At 40.2% G+C, this 13895-nt stretch overlaps 1 protein-coding gene and 1 long non-coding RNA gene across 7 annotated transcripts in view; one reads left to right on the top strand and one right to left on the bottom strand.

The window, feature by feature from the left end:
- DNAI3 (dynein axonemal intermediate chain 3) overlaps positions 1–2735 on the top strand; it is a 95414-nt gene extending 92679 nt beyond the window's left edge. For all 5 annotated transcript variants that reach the window (XM_019837351.3, XM_019837350.3, XM_006934877.5 and 2 more), the window contains exon 23: positions 2429–2735. In XM_019837351.3, the coding sequence (XP_019692910.2) occupies positions 2429–2572 (144 nt within the window). In that variant the 3' untranslated portion in view covers positions 2573–2735. The remainder of the gene's footprint in view (positions 1–2428) is intronic.
- The window catches only part of LOC109502429, a 46206-nt gene that overhangs the window by 26735 nt on the left and 5576 nt on the right, over positions 1–13895 (bottom strand). For both annotated transcript variants that reach the window (XR_006584452.1, XR_006584451.1), the window contains exon 3: positions 6113–6237. This is a non-coding gene — a long non-coding RNA (uncharacterized LOC109502429). The remainder of the gene's footprint in view (positions 1–6112; positions 6238–13895) is intronic.

The raw sequence follows: 13895 nt of genomic DNA on the forward strand, positions 1-13895 counted from the left end.
GGAGGGAGGGCAGGGTGGGTGATGGGTATTGAGGAGGGTACCTGTTGGGATGAGCACTGGGTGTTGTATGGAAACCAATTTGACAATAAACTTCACATATTGAAAAAATAAAATAAAATAAACTTTTTAAAATGGGAATACTGATAACTACCTTTTAGGATTAGGCTTTCAGTTCAGGAACCTGACAAAGAGTAGACTTTCAGTAAATGGGAACCAGTATATAGACAGATAGATATGAATTTTACTATAATACAATATATCGGAGCTACAAAGTTTGAGATAGAGGAGAATTTGGTAGAGGACACATCCTTCTACCAGAAAGGAAACCGAAGCTCTGAAGCCCCTCACCTTCCTGTTTCCCAGCCTCTGTTTGATATGAATTCTGGCACTCCATTGGTCTCCCCTCACCCACTGGGAGTGGGGCCTTGAAATAGTCTGTGAATTCAGCTCTTCTCTCTTTGTCACGAGGGGTCATCTCAGTCTGTATTTCTACTTCTCTCTTGTTCCTTCCCTTCCTAGGCCTTTTGTCACCAACAATTTCACCACTGATCCCATGTATAGATTCCTTACAGCCAAATATATAACCTCCTCCAACACTGTTATTCATGTTATTCATAAATTATTCATTTAATTGAGACCCTGGGTCTCAATTAAAAGCATGAGCATGTGGAAATTTTAATGTTAACGTTATCACTTATTGCTAGACACATGTTAGTGTAATAAAAACAGGGGGCCTCATTTCAAAAACATGGTTTAGTGGTCACACGGCATGAAAGAATACCAATTAATTAACTTTCCCTTGTTTCCCTTGCTACAGAAAATTGGCCTTCTTCTGTTCTTTTGCACACTCACAAATACCGATTGAAATTCTGTTGTGTAAAATAACCTGACACCCTTCCTTTACGCCAGCAATTATCCATGATTATTGTCAGTGTTTAAATACCATAGCGACAGCTCCTAATTATCCACATCAGTGGAAGCAAGTAGACTGGTGGATAATCCAAAATTAATTTGCATATAAAATACTTGTAAAACACCTAAATATTATAATAATCATATCTTGAAATTGTATAATGATGTGCTTGAGTTTCCAAAACCTCTCCAACTTCTTGTAACTGAGTTCATTTCCATTTGACATATTACCCTCTTTTTTTTTTTTTTAAAGTTTATTTATTTTGAGAGAGAGTGTGAGCAAGAGCAGGGGAGGGGCAGAGACAGAGGGAGACAGAGGATCTGAAGCAGGCTCTGCACCATCAGCGCAGAGTCTGATGAGGGGCTCAAACGCATAAATGGTGAAATTGTGACCTGAGCTGAAATCAAGAGTTGGACGCCTAACTGACTGAGCCACCCCCAGGCACCCCCATGGTACCTTCTTTTAAGTAGAGCTACCACTTGTCAAATTTTCTCTGGAACTAGATTGGGGGTAAGTGAATGGGTTTAAAAGGGCTCCTCTGTTACATTTAGAACATGAAAATTGTCACCAAGGAAAAACAACTAATGTTGTGAGAAATATCTTCTAAGGAGCAACTGCTGATAAAAGGGAAAATGGGAACAAACTGTAACAACCTTAGAGGACTGTAGCAGAGATTAAATGAGTTAAAATGTTTGTAGCACTTAGCCAGGAACTGGCACAGAGAAAACCGTAGTAAGCGTTCGCTGCTATTATTGCAGAAGGCACGGGAAGAACGCACATCCATCCAGCAAGGCTTGTCTGAATGAATGCTCTGCCGTTGCCAGGGATTGGGTTGTACACATTGATCCACAAATCTGAGGAAAACCATACACCTCTCTCTTTGCAAACACCGAGTCCGAATACAGCTCACCTCTTGAAAAATAATAGCAATCACAGCTCTAACAGCACATAAAATGGGAATTTTTCTAACTGAAATTTCAGCTGGAGACCCAAAGCTGGAAAAAGTAGCAGTTTCCATGTGATCCCTAAGCTATGCCACCTACACAGGACTTGGTAGTGCGAGGAATTCAAAAGACTTCTGCAACCTCTAGTCAATTATCCACACTCCAGGCTACACGAGGGACCCAGGAGTCATGAGGAAGAAGACTAGAAAAGGGGTTTTTGTTTTTATTTTTGGAGAGAGGTGTCAAAGGGCCACGTGTTACCCACTTCTCAGTTCTCCATGAGGAGACCTTCATGGGAGCACTGCTAGAGAAGAGTTGCAGGCCACGATGGAGAACTGGCCTCCAGCAGGAGGCTTCCTGAGCCACGGAATGTGCACACACTTCTCCACTCTATCTCTGCCACTCCCCCTTGGGAGCCAGCAGCTACTCTCCCTCCCGTGCCAGAGATGCCCTCCCACAAACCCCTCCCAGAGAGCAGCAGCTAGGCCAACTGCTCAAAACTAGCCCCTTCTTTCCTTTGGTATTTCTAGCTGTCAGTGTTTTATTGGCATGATTTGGTTTTTCACCCTAGAAAACGTATCAGAAGTCAAAAGAACAGATGGAGGCTGAATTGAAAGCAGACTATGACAATTACTTAGAACTGGAAAAGAACACCCTCATCAACCTCGGCCTCATCAAAATGCCAGAGACGATGTCATTCATGGACTTGATGTAGAAAGGCTTTCTGCAGGGGTGTTTGGGGCCTTGGTAGGACTTTGTTTTCTTTTTATTCATTATTTTTCATGTAAGGTGAGCTAGCAAATTAAACATTGAATAGGTTTATTTGTAAGTATTAGCCTTTTATTTCACTAAAATTAAAACTTGATTTATCACAACAAGATCTGTTTTGATTTTTGGACTGAATGTGTACCGAACTTTGTACTGAATATGAAGGTTACCAATAATGAAAGTTTCATTTTCCTCTAGTAACACACAGCTTCAGACATCCCCTTCACCCCCAGGCCTTGACATCCATTTAGAGCCCCTAATCCCAGAGAGAAATGGAAATCAAACTTTGCTCCCAATTATCAAGTTGGTTTGGCTGCCCCTCCAAACACTGCTCTCCCCAGGCCCCTGACAGATGGGAGGGCTATGTGCTAAATAAAGTATTAGCAAATGGAATCTAGAAATATATGTAAAAGAAAGGATACTACATAAAGATCATGTTGGGTTTACCCGAAGAATATAAGGTTAATTTAACAGTAGAAAATAAGTCAGTGACTGATTAAAGGAGAGAATTTATGATACCAAATGGACACAGAAAAACACGTGATAAAATTCAACATCTGTTCATGACAAAACAACAATAAATTCTTAGCAGTTACAAAAAGAAGGGGGAATCTAAAACAATCCTACAGTAACATCGTCCTTAAAGGCAAAAAACTGAGTTTTCTTCCATGATGTGGAACAAGACACAGTGCCCAAGGTCCGTCCTCCAGTCAATGTTGTACTGGGGGGGATGGTTAACCAGTATGGGCACAAAAAGGAGACAGCATGTGAAACAGAGTTGCAAAAGAACTTGGTGTGTCTCAACCAGAGGTTCAATGTCACAGGAAAGTAACTGGCATGGGAGGTGAGTTTGCAGGGAGGGTAGCAGGAGATGAGACTGGAAAAGTAGCTTGGAGGCAGATTGTGAAGGTTCCCAGAACCTAAACTCAAGAGGCTGAATTATAGTTTGCAAATAATGGGGAATTAATAGAAGGGCTAAGCAGGAAGGTGACACAATCAGCTTTATTTTTAGGAAGATAAGGGATGGATTAGGGTGGGGAGAAGTGAATGGCAGGAAATCCTATTAGGAGGCATAAGTGGTGGTTCCAGGTAAGGGATTAGCACGTGCTGTACAGAAGCTTACTGTGAAAATAGACCTGAAAGTCTGGTTGGATGGGGAATACAAGACAAAGGATGATGCCAAAGTTTTTAAGTTACTGGAGGACATTAAACTCAAAGTTATTTATCTCCAAAGTCAGGTAGATAATAGCACTTAACTGTCTGTGTGCCTTTGGACAGATGACTTATCTCTGTGAAACAGATTCCACTACTATCCAGTCAGGTAAGGGTATTTGCAACATTTTTACAAGGGGTAAATGAGCACCTGCTGATAAGGTGATGGTACCCAGCACATGTTAGTATCATTATCATTGGAATGTCCCAAGGCTCATCCTTGCACTTGAACTATATTTCTTTCTCTTTCATGTATCCCTCCTTCCTTCCTTCCTTCTTCCTTCCTTTTCTTCCTTCCTTCCTTCCTTCCTCCCTCCCTCCCTCCCAACCCTCCTCTCTCTCCCTGTCATTCTTTCTTTCTTTGTTTCTTTCTTTCTTTCTTTCTTCCTTCCTTCCTCCCTCCCTCCCAACACTCCTCCCTTTTTTTCTTTGCTTGCTTGCTTGCTTTCTGACCCACACTTATGTCTTATGTAAATCCATCCAATCTCATAGCTTCCAATACTGCTTATATCCCTGGCATGAACTTCTCCCACAAAAGCAAGAACTGTATATCCGTTTGACTATTTAATGTCTCCACTTGGATATATAATTGACATCTCAAATTTAAACATGTCCAAAATTGAGGGCCTAGATTTCCCTTCAAAACCCATTCTCACTGTAGTTCTCCTAATTACCTTGCTTTCAGTTGCTCAGGCAAAAACCTAGACATCATCCATCATTTTTCTCCTCTCTCAATCCATACCCAATCCGTGAGCAAATCCTGTTGACAACAGCTTCAAAATACATCTAGAACCTGGTCACTTCTCTCCTTCTTCCTTGCTACCACCTTGATCCAAGCTACCACCATCACCAGCTTGGCTTTTCGCAGTAGCCAACTGTTCTCCCTGCTTCCACCCTTGCCCCCTTCAATCTGTCTCAACAGCAGCCACACAGCACTTTTAAATGAAAGGCAGAGGCTGTCATTCTTCCTCTCAGCTCCTCCTTGGCTTCCCAGCTCACTCAGAGCATGAGCCAAAGGCTTTACTGGGACCGGCAAGCCCTCGTGTGATCAGGCTGTCCATTGTCACTCTGGTTGCATCTCTCTCTCCTCACCTACGTCACAGCACCCCAGTCGTGCCAGCCCCCTCCAATTCCCCAAACATACAAGGCATGTTCCTGTCCCGGGGCATTTGTGCTTGCTCTTCTGCACTTTCTCTGGCAATTTTCCCTATTTTTTTTCATGTCTTGCCCCAAAGAAAAACATAATGTTTTGAGTCCTATGCTGGCCTGGCTCTACAATTTTAAACAGGTGTTCAGGGTAGGTGTCACTGGGAAGGTGACATTTGAGCAAAGATCTGAAGAGAGTGAGGGATTTGCTACTGTAGTCTTCTAGGAGAAGCATTTTCATGACTCAGTCCTCTGTCTCCACCCCAGCAGACTTCTGCTCAGGTCTCCTGGACAGAACTGAGTTGTGTGGACACCTCTCAGGGCAGAAGAAGCTGGGACCATGGAGAACAGGAGTGTCATGATTGTGTGACATAAGCCATTAGCTGGGGCTGGTTCATTGTTTTCTCAAACAAAAGAGGGTTTTATTAGCATAGAAGAAGGGGGTAATGGATATTAAATAAGCGTCTGCCTTAGGGTTATCAAATAAAGAGCTTAGTATAGTGCCTAGCATACAGCAAGCAGTAAATTTTTGCCTCTATTTTACCTAATTTACATGTACAACATGATTATAATATTCTTGCTATAGAAACTAAACATGGAGTTCATGTTTATCTTGCTTATGATAGCAGTTATCATCAGTTCAGTATGATATTTTTATTATGTGTTTATAACCTTAATTTTCCTCATCATCTCACCAGCCTATGGCCACCAATGGGGTCACACAAACAGCCACAGCCCACGTTTCATGGCATCTTGCCCCACCCACTTATCTGGTATCTCAAAGTGTCCCCAGGTGTGTCCTGTAGTTCCTGGGATGAAGGACTCACGTATGTTCAAAAACAAGCCTACAACCAGCAGGCACTCAAGCCCCCCTTCTCTCAATATACTAGAGCTGCCTAATGGCCCGTAACATGGCGGAAAGGGGATGAGACAATGACTCTGTGTCAGTTCAGGTTCAGCATGAAGCTAATGCCAAGGTAAGACTACATGTACAGGATATTTATTGGTAGAGAGAACGAAAGAAACCAGGGAGAGCCTTTAGACCTCACTGCAAGTCTGATGTGTATGGAAGGAGAGAGGGAAGGAAAAAGGTTCGGATGGGATGGGTCAGACTACTCAGAATGCTCACCTTTCTCGGACTCCAAGGCTTTGGAACTCAGGCCACTGCAGTGTGCTGTCTCCCCCTTTTCTGGGATGAGTTCTCTCCGAGGGCTCTTCAGTTCACACTGGGGCTCAAGCTGAGAAGCTAACCTCCTATAATAGAAGATGTGGGAATACTAGGTATGAATGAAAATGGAGCTAACTGGTGCGCCTCCTTCCAGTTCCCATGGCTCTAGTCCTTTCCCCAGCTGCCCACTCCTTCCTAACTGCCCTGTGGTAAGTCTTCTGTTTCTGCACTTCAGTCTTTTGATCTGACGTGCGTTGTAGTGAAAATAAAAAGGGCTTTGGGATCCAGCCTCATCACCCTAGGCAAACTGCACTGTCCCCTAAGTCTTAGTTATACCACCTGCAAATAGGGGATAATTATAGCTACCTCACCCAAAGGTGATGTGTATAAAATAACTGGCACTCAGTGGGTGCTTAATAAGTGTTGCCTCCTTTTCTTGTTTAGCCTCAGGTACTCTGTCTCACAGACACACACACACCCCAGAGAAAACATAGTGTTTCTTCTTGGTCCTATGTAATAATCTCTGATTTTAATATTGTTAACAATAATGCTAATGTCTCTCACACTCAAATATGCTGTAAGCAGTGATTCTGCACACCTAGTCCAGGATTAGCCTTGACCATTTTAATATGAGACCAGACAGGTTGGACGTACTATTTAAAATTTAAACAGCAGCTCTATTTTTTGCACAACTTAAAATGCTATGGCTACTTAGAAAATTAACCATTCTAATAATATGTGATTTTTTTTAGGTTAAATTTAATTATCATTCAGCTTTATAAGCTGCTTTTTGCCCACCCAGAAATGTTGTATAATTAAACGAGCATATTTTTTGGGTCCTCATAACCATATCATCTGGGTGCACTTCAGATGAAAAAGCTATTGGCTCCAGTAGATGGTGGTCAGTGGCCTGGGTAAACTCCCACAGCTTCACTAATCCACCACTGTAAATAATTAACATTTCCCTGTGCCCTCTACCCCTGAGCGTTGCTTGGGGTAGGCCACGTTCCACCCAGTTGCTAGGTTGCCATCACCAGGTTAGATACCATGTAACTGAGCAAGGCTCCCAGGGCGGAAATTAAAGATCTTAGTGAAGGGCAAATTAAACCCTGTGTGATGAATTCATTCCTTCCATGGCTGATGAGCTGTTTGAGGGTCACAGGCCATGTAAAACAGCTGCACACCATCAGAGTAGAATCCCAAACACCAAAGAAACTAACCTTAAAAGTTTATTGGGGAAATGATGGTTAAAAAAAAAATAAATAAGTGTAACTGCTTCCAAATGCTCTCTTATTCACAAGTATGACATTAAAAATATATGCAGTATGGGGGTGCCTGGGTGGCGCAGTCGGTTAAGCGTCCGACTTCAGCCAGGTCACGATCTCGCGGTCCTTGAGTTCGAGCCCCGTGTCAGGCTCTGGGCTGATGGCTCGGAACCTGGAGCCTGTTTCCGATTCTGTGTCTCCCTCTCTCTCTGCCCCTCCCCCGTTCATGCTCTGTCTCTCTCTGTCCCAAAAATAAATAAAAACGTGGAAAAAAAAAATTTTTAAATATATGCAGTATGGTAACTGATTGTGTTTCCCTGCAATAATACCAATATTCCAAACTTAAAAGGACAGAAGATAAGATTTCTCTAAGTCACTTGCACATGCAATATTCTGGGCTGTTTTTATTCTTTTTTCTTAAACAAGAGAAGGGAAGAAAATGTAAAATAGGAGATTTCACATTCTTCCCTGTCAATTCAAAATAGTTCTTCCAGCCTGAAGCCATATATTTTTTTTAAATTTTATTTATGTATTTATTTTGAGAGAGGGGAGGATCGGGGGCGGGGGAGAGAGAGAGAGAGAGAGAGAGAGAGAGAGAGAGAGAATATTTTATCTTAAGCAGGCTTCCTGCCCAGCATGGAGTATGATATGGGGCTTAATCTCACAACTGTGAGATTATGACCTCAACCAAAATCAAGAGTCAGCCTTTAACAGACTGAGCCACCCACGTGTCCCCTGAAGCCATTTTTTTTTTAATTTTTTTTTTTTAACATTTATTTATTTTTGAGACAGAGACAGAGCATGAACGGGGGAGGGGCAGAGAGAGAGGGAGACACAGAATCAGAAGCAGGCTCCAGGCTCTGAGCCGTCAGCCCACCCAGCCACCCAGGCGCCCCTGAAGCCATTTTTTAAAGAATAATTATCCTTTTAAAAATTTTTTCAAAAAAGAAAAAAAGGAAAGAAAAGAAAACAGCACCAAGTCAAATCTAATACACAGCAAGTGTCTGCTTTATTTTGGCTTTAGTAAATAAGTTAAATCTATAATTATTTTTCACTTTTAATGAAGTTTCTGGACTGAATGGATCTAAATCTCACAAAAAGACAGAATGAACTCCCAATGACACAGAATCTAAGTAGGAGTCATTCTGGTAATGAAGCTATGCATCCAGAGGGATCTTGTCCTCAGAAATAATACACTGTAGACAGAATTTAAAAACAACAACAACAAAAAAAACAAAAAACAAAAGAAAAAAAACCCCAAAACTCTGTATCAGTTCATTATGAGAATCTTAATCTCAGTTGATTGAGAGTCCCAGAAAATATGGGCAGGGAGAAAGGTGATGGAGGCTACCAATGCTTGTGAAATATCTATGTGTACCTCCACATTTTCCATCCTCTTTGGCAGTTAGATTTGAGCCTGTGCCTGATTTCTAATCAACAGAACATGGGTAGAAATGGATAGAAGCCACCTCCAGGCTTGGCTTTACCTCATCTTGTGAAAGCCTCCAACTGTTATGTGTTTCAGACGCCATGTTTATAATGTAAAGTTTCTCAACCTGTTTCAGACTTTACACAAGCAGTCAATAAACCTTTATTGTATTAAACAACTGATGTATCAGGGTTTATTTGTCACCACTCTATACATGATGAATGCAGGTGGATTAGAGAATACTCAGCCTCATTAGAACGCATGTGCACAACAGTTAGTTGGAAATCAGGAATTGGACTTAAATCTGTGCACATCTAATAAGACACTAGAAACATTTTAACAGCCATAACTAAAGATATCAAAAGAAAACACAACTTTCTTATATTGGAAAATACCTCTATCTATAAACCATACACTAGATTCCAAGCAAATTCCAGCTTGTTCAGTAAGCAGGTGAGTTGAGATTGGCATATCACTCCAAATCCCATGCTTTTATTGGATAGTCAACACTAACGCTAGAGTGGTCATTTAAAAATCAAATCTGGGGGCGCCTGGGTGGCGCAGTCGGTTAAGCGTCCGACTTCAGCCAGGTCACGATCTCGCGGTCCGTGAGTTCGAGCCCCGCGTCAGGCTCTGGGCTGATGGCTCAGAGCCTGGAGCCTGTTTCCGATTCTGTGTCTCCCTCTCTCTCTGCCCCTCGCCCGTTCATGCTCTGTCTCTCTCTGTCCCCAAAATAAATAAACGTTGAAAAAAATTAAAAAAAAAAAAAAAAAAAAAAAAAAAATCAAATCTGGACCCCATCATTTCCCTCCTTAAAACGTTTCAACTGGCCCTTTTTGCCCTCAGGATAGGGTGCAAGTTCTTTATTGATAACATAGCCCTGCTTGCTTTTTAAGCCCTTCTTTTACAGGTTTGGCTTCTCTACTTCCCCTTCAGACATTTCAGTCCACACTGTTTTCCACACATTCTATGCTCTCTCTCACCTCTGCTTCCTGGAAGATGCTATTCCTGTTCCATGAGTAAATAAAGCTACCAAGAATTTTCAAAATGCCCTAAAATTAATTAACATCTAATGCAGTGCAACAATATCCAAATACATTAAAAAAATGATTTATATGTATTCCTCCTATAGGAAATGAACAGTGCTCATAGGAATTTGTTTTAGAGACTATAACAGGAATTGACAATGTGATACTAATAGTTTTCAAAGTCACAAAGTAAGGCAACTATCTGGATCCTAATCAGAGCTTTGGAATTAGAGACAATTCTGAGCACTCAGTCCCTTACAAGGTTTAGTAATTTAACCTTGACAAGTTTCTGCTGTGGCAAAATAAATTCTCAAAAATGGCCACAGCGAAATTTCCCATCCCACATTGCCATACCCCCATCAAGAGATAGCCTTGGGGCGCCTGGGTGGCTCAGTCGGTTGAGCGTCCGACTTCGGCTCAGGTCATGATCTCGCGGTCCGTGGGTTCGAGCCCCGTGTCAGGCTCTGTGCTGACAGCTCAGAGCTTGGAGCCTGTTTCGGATTCTGTGTCTCCCTCTTTCTCTGACCCTCCCCTGTTCATGCTCTTTCTCTCTCTGTCTCAAAAATAAATAAAATGTTAAAAAAAAAAATTAAAAAAAAAAAAAGAGATAGCCTCTATTTCCCCTCTCCTTGAAATTGTGACTTTGCGGTTTCTTCAAAGAATAGAATGCAGCAGAAATGACACTGAATGACTTCTGAACCCAGGTCATAAAGGGCGACACAGATACAGCTTCTGCCTGGCTCTCTCATTGGAAACTCACCCTAGGAACCCAGCTACCATGTTGTGAGGAAGCCCAGGCTACATGGACAGGGCACATGGAGGTGTTCTGGTTGACAACCCCAAGTAAGACTTCAGCCAGTGACCAGCACCAAACACCATACATGTGGCATGAACAAGCCTTCAGATAATTCCAGGCCTGAGCTGTCAAGCTACCCCGGCTGTTGCTGATTGGAGCAGAGATGAGCTATTCCTGCCAAGACCTGTCTAAACTCAAGTTTGTGAACATGTCAGCAAAGTAAATTTTGTCATTATTTAAAGCCATTAAGTTTTGGTATGGTTTGTTATGCAGCAGTAGGTAACTGGAAAAAACACCTCATTTTGGTTCTCGTGAGGATTAAGTGAAATAGAACATAGAAAACTCCCTATGGATTGTCTGAAACACAGTGAATGTTAGTTACCTATAATGTGTCCATAACTATGGCAATTACCTCAAAATAGGATATTTATTTATTTATTTCTATCCCTACTTTGTTTAAGAATTATAAAGAAGCAGGGGTGCCTGAGTGGCCCAGTCAGTTGAGCATCCGACTTTGGCTCAGGTCATGATCTCATGGTTTGTGGGTTGGAGCCCCGCGTTGGGCTCTGTGCTGACAGCTCAGAGCCTGGAGCCTGCTTCAGTTTCTGCATCTTCCTCTCTCTCTGCCCCTCCCCTGCTCACACTCTGTCTCTCAAAAAAATAAATGTTAAAAAATTAAAAGAAAAAAAGAATTATAAAGAAGCATACTGTATTTTCTGCTTTTAATGCATATAATCCAGTAAGACAATAAGCTATATATTCAAATTATTACAATATAAAACAGTAAAATTAGTAAAAATGTATCTTAAAATTTGATACAAGTCTTTAATAAATATCACACTGTGAATTTCGGAAACCTCTGGTGAGTGGGATTGCATTTAAGTACGAGATGAGAAGAAGACAAGAGGAGCTTGGAAGAATGGGCTTTCAACTACATGCTCTTCTGTATTGTTGGAATTACTACAGGAAACATGCATTTCGTTATTTTTTATTATCCTTCTTTTTATTGAACTATTACTTACAAACAGTGAAGAGCACAAACTGTAAGTGTGCAGCTAACTTAATTTTTAATTATGTATACACCCATGTAACCATGTAACCATTATCCAAACATGCATTATATTAGTTCAATCAGAACTTTCTATTACTATAGATTAGTTTGCATTTTCTATAACTTCATATAAATGGAATCATATGGTATGAACTTATTTTTGTCTTATTCTCTCACTTTTGAGATCCGTTCTTGTTTTGTGTATTAATATTCTATTACCTTTTATTGCTAAATAGTATTCCATTGTAGGGACATACCACAATTTGTTTGGTAGACATTTGGGTTCGTGGTTTCCAGCTTGGGGCTACTATAAATTAATCTTCTATGATCATTTCTGTGCAAGTTGTTTTATGAACATATGTTTTCATTTTTCTTGGATAAATATCTAGGAGTAGAATGTCTGGCTCATATGGTGTATATGTGTTCAACTTTTTAAGATATCGCCAAATGTTTCCAAAGTAGGTATGCTATTTTATATTTCCACCAACAGTGTATGAAAGTTCTAGTTCCTCCTCATTCTCACTAGTATGATCACTCTTTTAAAATTTAGCAATTCTAGTTGGTGTGCAGTGGTATCTCATTGCAGTTTTAATTAGCATTTCCCTAATGACTAATGATGTTGAGCTTATTTTCATGTGTTTATTTCCATCCACATGTCTCCTTTCATGAAGTATTTATTCACATATGTTGTTCATTATTCTTGAAGGGTTTGCTTTGTTTTTGCTCTTTTAGTAATTGAGATTTCAGAGTTCCTTATATATTCTGGATGCAAATCTTTTACCAGATACATGCAAATATTTACTTTTGGTCTGTGGTTTATCTTCTCATTCTCTTAATAGTGTCTTTCAAAGGGCAGAAATTTTAATTTTGATGAAGTTCAATTTATCAATTTGGTTTTTTATAGTTTATGTTTTGTTGACTTCTCTAAGAAATCTTTGCATGACCAAGGTTTTCTTCTAGAAGTTTTATACTTCCAGGCTTTACATTTAAATCTATGATCCATTTCACATTGATTTTCACGTATGGTATAATTTTTATATATGGATCAATGTTTTTTTGGTTTGGGGGGAGTTTGCATATAAATATCCAATTATTCCAGCACTATTTCTCGAAAAGACTGTCCTTTTTCCACTGTATTGCCTTAGTAAAAAATCAGTTGTGTATCAGAGAAAGACAGATACCATATGATTTCACTTATCTGTGGAATCTAAAAAACAAAACAAACAAATAAATGACTCAAATACAGAGAGCAAACTGGTGGTTGCCAGAGATGAGGTGGGTCGGTGAGGATGGGCACGACAGATGATGGGGATTAAGAGATACAAACTTTCAGTTATAAAATAAATATAATCACGCAATATAAAGTACAGCATAGGAAATATAGTCAACAATATTGTAAATAACACTGGTGACAGATGGTGACTGCACTTATTGTGGTGAGTTCTGAGTAATATACAGAATTGTCAAATCAATATGTTGTACAGCTGAAACTAATATAACACTGCATTTCAATTATACTTCAACAATAAAATTTTTTTAAAAAGTCAGTGGTCCATATATTTAGGGTCTATTTCTGAACTCCACTATGTTCTGTAGATTTGTCTATCCTGACACCAATACCATACTGTCTTGATTACTGTTGCTTTAAAAGACATCTTAAAATCAGATAGTGTCGGTCTTCCAAAGTCATTATTTTTTTTCAAGGTTGCTTTGGCCTTTGTATGTATATTTATGTTAATTTACACACGCAATTCTGACTTACTCTGACTTTTATAAAGTTTCCACTAGGTGATTTACTAGAGTTCAACCCCATTGTGACTCAGGCCCTGTGTAATTGCACTATGGATATAGCTGATAATGTCTTAATTGATATTCCATGGTGACTGAGGATTTAAGCAGATGAGGGCAACTGAGATGGTTAATAAAAAACCTGGCAGTCTTTTGGAAGCAAACATGACATGCAACTGTAGCAGCAGCATCCAGGGAGCTGAGAGTTAACAGAAGAAACAGAGAGAAACCAAAAGAGTTTCTCTAATATTTTCATATGCATACTCTTTACATTTAATAAACTCCTATTTTATTTTTTTATTTTTTTTTCAACATTTATTTATTTTTGGGACAGAGAGAGACAGAGCATGAAAGGGGGAGGGGCAGAGAGAGAGGGAGACACAGAAT

This window comes from Felis catus, chromosome C1 (assembly GCF_018350175.1).
Source record: "Felis catus isolate Fca126 chromosome C1, F.catus_Fca126_mat1.0, whole genome shotgun sequence".
Lineage (NCBI taxonomy): Eukaryota > Metazoa > Chordata > Mammalia > Carnivora > Felidae > Felis > Felis catus.